Here is an 8801-nt window from a genome sequence, read left to right as displayed (position 1 = left end):
CGGCAACACAGAAAGATGAGATGTTAATGGCAAATGCCATGAGTTTAGAGATTAGGGTTAGAGTGCAGCGCTAGAGAAACAGTGTAGCTATTTCTCAGTTATTTAATACCCAAACTTAACTAGTCTGAAGTAGCAGGGGATAAAGTACAAATCTCCTACACCTTTGGCCCACATTTGAGTCCATGTAAAACCTGAGAACCGGAAAGAGGGTGGTGACGACACATGCCTTCAATCACAGAGGGGTCCTGGTGAGCCCATAGCATTCGGGGGCAGAGACGGGGAGTCTAGCCCTGCACGAACCAGCTTCCTCTGAAGTCTGTGGCAGGAGAACATATACTTCCAAGGACTGAGGAAGCTCTTTTGCTTCATCTCTCCTAACAGTCAGAATGATTAACAATGACAACAAAAGATTTGAAATGGTGTGGAGTTCCAGGGTTTCTTAAAGACTCCTCCCTGGAAAGGGCCTGAGACTGGCAGCTTGGGAGAGAATGGTCCGAGGGTGAGAGGAAAACGTCAGTAACTTCCAGAGGTTTGCCGTTAGGAAGGTCTGCTGTGCTCTTGCAAAAGGCACCTCTCTTCCCCGACCTGAATTACGTGATTTATGATTCCTTCCGCTCAAAGATCCCCTGATTCTTAGTGATCTAAAGTGATCTAAGAGCCCACCCACTGTCCACCGAAGTAAAATCTTAGGGAAGCTCCATTCTACATCACCCCTCTATCCTGCTACAGTTTTTCCTTTTCCTCTTCTATTCACTTTGGTTCAAAAAATGTAGGAAATAAAACTGAATCCACAAAATGCAGAATTAACAGTCACGTGAGTCCTGCAAACACTTCCAGCAGCAGGAGTGAAAGAAAAGGGGGCGCTGAGAGAGACCCAAATATGCAGGGTCCACTCCTCAGCCACGGTGAAGTCTCCAGCCTTCCTATGCTGGCCAGTCTCTCCTGGCAACTGCTGCCCACTACTAGAAGTTTAAGGTGAGCCTCTGAATGCCCAGCCGCTTTCTAGAGGAGGTGGCTCAGGGGCTCCTGCAGTGGGCTGGATCTATACTTCTGGCCCCTGCCCAGGCTGGCATCATGGGGAGTGCTTTCTGAGCAGAGAGGAAAGGGTATTTGGTTTCTCTAGAACTATTTCTCCACCTCGGGGTGGGGGATATAGACACCCATCTCTCTCCCCTACCCCGCCACAAAGGCACGCAACACTTCATCCTCCAGCCAGGGCCACAACCCTGCCCAGTCTGGAAAATCACATGGAATGATCCTCTGACTACCATCTGTTTGCCTGAGCCCTGGCAAGGCACCCGTCTCTCAATTCCTTGGCCATGCACTCACCAAGCAAGGTCATAGTAAAGATTTTGGCTGCCTCTGAGAGCAGGAGCTCAGGTAGAAGGAGGCCAGCTAGAAGCAGTAGAAGCGGCTCCCGCTGCCCAGCCATGCTGTCTCTCGTAGAAGTAAGGGACAGGAGCGCAGTGTTGTGTGCCCTGCACCTGCGTGCTCTCCCAACAGCTGGCACGCAGGCAGTGAAGAAAAGACACTGGTGGGAGCCTGGGAAGAGATTAAAGACGGATCCCTCCTGTTTTCTCTTCAGCCTGGTCTCTCTTCTGCCTCTCCTCTCTGGATGCAAGCCCCGTGGTATTCTGCCCTCCCCTCCCTAACCAGGACTCGCGGGTGGGACCGGATGGTGAGCTGATCTTTAATCCCTCTGTTCACATACTCACCATACTCTCAAGATAGAAAAACGCTGAACCAGCAATGCTTGGACTGAGGAAATCAGGTCAATGACAGCTCTACTTCCACGTGACTGGGACCCATCTCCAGAGTTTTAGGGACTCTTCCCTCAACTTAGGGAACTCCACCGACAGTCTAACTGCTCCTGTCACCTCCCAGTGCCCTCTCCAGCGCCCACTGCCCCAGGTGCCCTCTTAAAATATCTGCTGGTGTCCTCAGTTCAAGAGACACTACTCTCTGGAAACAGTGTCCATTCCCGTAGCAGTACTTTCTTTCTACACGCCGGAAGCAAATCCGCAAGGGAAATAGACCTACCATTCAGGGATTTCTCCTAGGACCTCTGAAAGATGTCATTTAGTCACGAAAAGGGACTGCTGTCCTAACTCTCCAAGACCGGGTCTTCTTCAGCAGATGTGAAATTCTGAAGCTGAGGCCAGAATTCTGAATGAGCATCACGGCGACAAAGGACTGGGGAATCTTTCCAGAGTCTCCTGCAACACAAGCTGAGGACATATTCTAATTCTGCTCCTTATAATGTTAGCCCTAAAAAGGACAGGGCATGCAAACACCAGAAATCATCTTTGAATCAAGTCTACGAGAATAGGTACGTTTCAATTATTCATTCGACTGTCGAATAGCTAAGGATATCAATGAAAAAAAGAGATATTTGGTCATATCTTTCCTAAAGGGTAAATATCCATAATTTCTTTCATTTCTTAGTTTCCATGTTCCCAATCCATTTGGAAACCAGTTAATGGTGCCATTTCCCACAACTTCAATATGCCATTTCACAATTTGATCAGGAAGAAATTGTCAGTCTGGCAAAATATTCTAAATATACTCATTTTTGATAGGTACGAAACATGTCAGACATGGGTCTTTGCATCTATTGTACATATATTTTTAACTGAATCTTTTTCATTGTGTAAAGAGTCACTATTTCGTTCATGTTCCCTTTCATAACATACTCAATGCTATAGATATCCAGGACATCTAATGATATGCAGAATTCTATAGCAAATAATCTGCAACTACAGTCTCGTTAACGTATGGCTTTTGTTTTTTGGTGATGGGTTAGGGGTCTGTATTGTCCGAGCTTCCAGTTTCCTGTTGTCCTGCAGGACCCTACATTTTTCCAGGTTGCTTCTTTTTTCATCACTCAGTATCCAAAGAATGCCTCCCCTTCCCTATTTTCTTCCTTTCCCTCAGAAATGAAGCCTTTCCAAGACTGTTACCTTGGGCCCCTCACGCTTTTGTGTCCCTTTCCCGTTGTCGAAGCTTCCACCCACATGAACTCTCTTACAGAACCTTCACATGTAATGTGGGTTTTCTCTTTCTGGGCACAGTTCCATTCATCCTTGGGCCTTCCGTGGCCCTTTTCTCTTTTCTGTACTACTTTTCCGGACTCGCTAATTCTCCACAAAGCTTTGTAGCAGGAGTTCAGTAAATAGCTCTGCTAAAGTTTGATGTTTAGTTTTCTACCTAACAGGAAGATGTGGGTTTTATGTGCTCTTTTCCTTGATCTCTGCACTTTCCTTGGAGTCCACAGCCACCGTTCCATTGCCATTTCTGTCTGCACAGGAACCGAGGCTGGAGCGCATGCTCTCCCTTTCCCTGTCTGTGGTCCCTACTGTACTTGAGGCCAACTTTGTGCCAGGTCCTTTCTCAGCCCCAGCCAGAGACTGTAAGCAAGAGACGATATTTTATTTTGATCATGTTCAAGGCCGCTTACTGCTTTGATATATATATAGGCCAGAACACAAAAACTCTGCTACGATGGGTCAAGCAGTATGGAGGGTTTTTCGGTCCTTTGCGCTGCCAAGGAAGAGATTTTTCAGCTTTCCTTATAGGTTTCATTAGCCAGGTGACTGAATTCTACACGGCGAAGACAGAAGCCTCTTGGCTGGAGGGAGGGAGGAAGATAATTCTGGAAAAACTTTTATTTCCAAATCAAAGGTATATCTGTAGCTCATACTGTACCTTCCCTTTTTTTGTCCTCCTTGGATCATGAATGTGATATGTGGAGCTGGGCAGCCATTTGCAGCCATGAGGTAAAGGGCAAGAATTGTAAACACTGTAGAGCTATTGAACCTGACACTGTAGAGCTATTGAACCAATGCCAACAGTTGCCTACTTCTCTTTTATTTTTCTATGGACAAAAAAATAACCCTCTTTTTGTGGAAGCCACTAACAGAAATTTGTGATCTTCAAACATTTTTCTCAACTAAACCTACAGAATACTTCTATGAGAATAAATTTTTAATGCACATGTAAAATTTTTCATCATGAGTTAAATAATTAAGTAGGCTGTCATTTCTGGTGATTGTAATTATGTAGTTTAAAAATGAACATTTACATCACTCTGTTAAATTTATGCAGTGGCTTGTAAATACCTCAGGAGGTTGATACCATCATTCATTCTTAACATTGATAATGAACTTATTATTAGTTGTCAATTTTACATCATTTCCTTTTCTTTTTAAATTATTATCTCTATCCACATTCCTCAGAGAATTGAATTCTACTCTATAGGTTTATTTTTGAAAATTATATTGGGTATTCTCTCATAACTTTAAGCATCAAAAATATGTATTCCGATTAAAATTAATATTTCTATTTCCTACAGCAAAAAGCTAATTAATTAATCTTAGAAGTAAAATATTAATTTTAATCTGAATAAATATTAATTTTAATCTGAATATATAGCTTAATATTTTTACTGTTATTATTCTAAGTTTTAATACTCACATTAGTCAAAACAACATAAAGAGATTTCAAACTAGATTAATTATCACCTACACAAAATATCAAATTTTATTGGAAACACATCTCACAAAGAGTTAAGGGACTGTTTTTCAATTCATTCAAAATTAATTCATTGTCTGTAGAACATTATCTGCTTCTGGAATGAAAGAGATTTATATTAATATCTCTTATTTATGTAAACACCAAGACAATTATTCTCATCAATGAGTAGCAGAAGTAGCAGGATTGTTGTGTTGAACGTTGCGAGAATAATACACCTTAATTCTTTGAACACCTTCACAATCATAGCCAGAAATCTCCTAGCAATCACTCATTAAAAGTCACTTTTAATGGTCTAGCAGCTGAAAAATCATAGGTCAGCCTTGAAGTTTGTTAAAAACAAAGAATTTCAAGCCATTCTAATTACAAGAATTTCTTACCTTGTCATTCGATTTCGAACTGTCCATTTGGTATCCCTGTTGTTCCATCGTGGGGCAATGAACTCTAATGAGAATAGGGGTGGGTAAAGAATGTGCATTCCTTTGGTACAATGAGAGTCAGGAAACTGAAAAGTGTGGCAGGAAAGAGAATCTGCCAACCAACACAGCACACTGTTAGGCAGACTAGTTTTAGGAAACTAGTGGACACATAGGTGGACATGCATCACCTCCAAACTCTCTGTACACGTAGACCTTGGAAGGACTTCATGTACACTGTATGGTGCAGGTGGCCCAGCTGGAAGGCTGCTGGCTTAACCCCTCTTGAGGCTTTCTGTTACTGCTCACTCATTGTATTCCAATTACAATAACTTTCACCTGAGACTATAACTGGTCACTAAAGGAATATGGAGCAAGGCCTAGCCAATAACATTTCATGTGATCAGTTATAGCAAGGGGAAGGAGTGAAACAAGGAATTGTTATTTGGCATTTGTGAATGACACTCCTTTCTCTATATTTTCTAGTAGTCTCGCTCATTTGTAAAATCTCTGTTAGAGCACAGACGAAGCTCAGCTCTTAATGCCACAAATGAGAAAGGAAGAGCTGCCACTGAGTGCCATCATTCTCAAAAATCTTATCTACAGTCGAGGGAGGTGACCCCTTCACCCGGCAGTGTCCCTAGACCTTGTTTGTAGAAGCTTCTCTTCTTTTTACTTGTTCCAACACAAGATTTCTCAAAATTCATCCTGGATCTTTAAAACAGGGAAAGAAAGGAAAAACAACAGAAGACCGAATCGCTAGTGCAAGTGTTATCTGATTATTACTTACTCTTATCTTGAGAAGAAATGTGAAGAAACTTGTAGAAAATCCACTCTGAGAAATGTGTGCCTCTAAAGTTACGAACATTTTATTCGAGGACTTATAAAAAGAAAGGATTAACTAGTTTCAAGTCTGGCATGCAGAAAGGAGCCCCCTTAGACCTTAGGGGCAATGAATGCTCCTAAAACGAAATATCCCAAGAGAACTCCTTAGCCGATCCAACTGCCCTCTGCATGCATGTGCGCGGGATCACCCTGGCTGGGATGGGACCACCAGCCAGGATCACTGTGTGGTGGGGTCGGTTATTCTCTGCAAAGAGGTGTCCTCAAGGGGAGCCAGTGGGGGCTAAAAAGCGCCCATCTTCTTCACTCCCCAAACCCTGTGCCCTGGCTGGAGAGTGATCCACCAAGAGGAGGCGGCAGGTTTTGTTGCTCTTGTCTTAATTTGTACAGTGGCTCTCCCCTCCCTCCCTCCATGCTTGTCAATGATGGGCGTCTGCTTCTTTCTGGTTAGGCAGATTAGACACACCTGTCTCATTACATGGCAAAAAGGACACGAGAGAACTTGGAAGGCATAGCGCTCTTCACGATGAGAAAGGATTGCTGTTCCTACCGTGCATCTCACCACGCTGAAAGGTCTGCTTTCCACCCACAGCTGGTTACAGTGGGTTGAAGACTGTCCCTCAGCTCACTGAGTCACAGGATCGAAAGCAAAACAAAACATCCAATCCAGCCCCACCCTGCTTGCCTTCCACATGTGACCGAGGCTCCAGTTTCCACCCATTACCCATTGTCCATTTATTTTCCTTCTAACAACACCCCAGATTACTTGGAGTAGTAATGTAACCAGCCGGGCAGTCAAGGCTAGGAGACGATTCTTACACTTTTTGTACAGCTAGGAGTGCCCATGTGATTCAGGTCTGGTCAGTGGCATTTAACCAGAAGTCGCTGGGTAGCGGGAAGATGTACAAAATCCTTTTAAAGAAGGCTGAATCGGCTGGCAGGGACTTGCTTTATTCCCTCTCCCTAAGTTTCCCTTTTCCTGCCTGAAATTCCAATGTGCTGACTGGATCCAAAATGACAACCTTGAAAATTTAGGGTGACCTTGAGAATGAAAGCCATACCCTAGGGAAGGCAGATCAACCAGACAAGAAATCTGGACTACTGATTATATCATCAGGCCACCATGCCAGCCATGCACTGCTTGCCTACCTGCACATTTCTGTTATACAAGGAGAAGAAGGAAAGAACCCCCTGAGCTGTTCCAGCCTCTTCTTTTCCGGTTTCTGTTATCAGTGAATGCAACTCCCAACAGTATGCTGCATATAGAAAGGATCAACTATCAAGAGGCACGAAAGAAATTATCCTTTTGATCATGATTTCATTTTTTTAATGGGAAAATTGGGACGACAGCTCACAGAAATGAAAAGTGGAGACCAAGGTCACGTCAGCCTGTGTGACCACCCTGCAATAACCATGGCTGACTGGCAAAGAGGGTGTGCTCTGCGGGAACCAAGGCAGGGACCAAGTATGGAGACCAGCAAAGTATGGCCGGCCCTGAATGCACATGAGCAGGCTTCCTCAGCCTTGATGAGAGTTTGCGAGAGAAGCAAGTAGAGAAGAAAAAACTTAGCGAAGTGCCTGTCTCAGGAGTTTTCGACGACCAGCAGTGGAGGCAGGAGTGAGGGAAAGAGGCTGAAGAGGTACTGCCCATGGACACTGAAATCGATCAGTCTCCGTGCCTCACACAGGGGCACGATAAAGAAGGTGGGCTTCGAGGCTTAAAATCCGAGAGTCACAGGTCTGAATTATCCAGTCATCTTTTGCTGACTGGCAAATAAAGAAGGCTTCAAGTGTTGAATGAAGAATACTGATCATAGGAAGAAGCCAGTGAGCAGAAATTGGTAGCAAAACTAGTAAGTGGGTATGAGGTGGAGATCAGGTGGATGCCAGAACTGGTGGGAGGCTTGTAAGACATGGTGACCCCGTCCCACACACACCAAACACACATACACCTCTAGGGTGCACTGTTCATCAGGCCTTCTTCTGCTTCCTGGCCCCATACAGCACCTTGGCCACCACGCCCAGCAGCTTCCCACAGAGCCACAGGGAACCCAGGGTGACCACCAGAAGGAACAAGAAGACATCCAGTAGGTACTGCTCATACCAGGGCTGCTGGAAGGCATGGGGCTTGAGGTGCGCTGCTCCCCCTGTCTGTAGAACATGGTTGATCCAGCCCACCAGCCTCTGGGTGGGGGTCAGGGGGTGGGAGCGCATGATGATGCTGGCGGCCACTGCTGCCGACTTGTACCTGTTGGCAGAGACAGAGGCGGGCGTTACTCATGCGGTCTCAGAAGTCTTCGAGACCTGTCTCACGCTCCTTTCACCACATGCACAAAAGACTGCGTTTCAAGGAGAAGTTGTTGGCCTGGCCTTGCCACCGTCTAGCTGGGACCCTCTGAAAAGTTCAAACTCATACCTATATGCACGGACCCGCACTTAGTGCTAAAAATGCCACACTTAAAATTAAGCGACTGAGTTCATAAGGACTAGTCTCTACCCCAAGGAGGCTTATGATAGACAACAGGAAAATTGTGCGCGACGTAATCATCATATATGTATATTGAGTACCTACTTTGTGCTAGTGTCGGGGCTAAGTGACAAATATGGCTCTGGGGACTGCAGCCCAGGATAACACCTGCAATCTGCAGCCCCTTCACAGCACAGCATTGACCAGTACTGGCTTCATGGGCTGTGGCTGCATACCTGTACGGGACCCCTCACTGAGACAGGTCCTGTGCTTGATTTAATTCTCTGCTGTCACCATCTTGAAATCTTTCAGCTTAAGAATAAAGAACCCTGCATATCCACTTTCCATCGGGCTCCACAAATTATGTAGCTGGTCCTGAGGCACAATGTCCGTGGATCAGCCCAGCTCAAACGACTCCTTCACAGGGGTCAGTGCATCATGGCCTTTGGGTCTAGGTCTTTGGAAAGCCAATGAAAGATCCCACCTCATTTATCAGAAACCAAACATTGACAACACATAAGATATCAAATACGTATAAAACTTTC

General features: G+C 44.9%; 2 protein-coding genes across 2 annotated transcripts in view; both read right to left on the bottom strand.

Moving 5' to 3' along the window:
• LOC105305875 (UDP-glucuronosyltransferase 3A1-like) overlaps positions 1-1432 on the bottom strand; it is a 19413-nt gene extending 17981 nt beyond the window's left edge. Inside the window, exon 1 of the mRNA XM_023523681.1 lies at positions 1330-1432. Coding sequence (XP_023379449.1) covers positions 1330-1432 — 103 coding nt within the window. The remainder of the gene's footprint in view (positions 1-1329) is intronic.
• A 5674-nt stretch (positions 1433-7106) lies between these two features.
• The window catches only part of LOC111731828 (UDP-glucuronosyltransferase 3A1-like), a 2597-nt gene continuing 902 nt past the window's right edge, over positions 7107-8801 (bottom strand). The window contains exon 2 of the mRNA XM_023523684.1: positions 7107-8037. Coding sequence (XP_023379452.1) covers positions 7761-8037 — 277 coding nt within the window. The 3' untranslated portion in view covers positions 7107-7760. The remainder of the gene's footprint in view (positions 8038-8801) is intronic.

Source organism: Pteropus vampyrus, unplaced genomic scaffold (assembly GCF_000151845.1).
Source record: "Pteropus vampyrus isolate Shadow unplaced genomic scaffold, Pvam_2.0 Scaffold400, whole genome shotgun sequence".
Lineage (NCBI taxonomy): Eukaryota > Metazoa > Chordata > Mammalia > Chiroptera > Pteropodidae > Pteropus > Pteropus vampyrus.
This window is presented reverse-complemented; position numbering and strand designations above follow the sequence as displayed.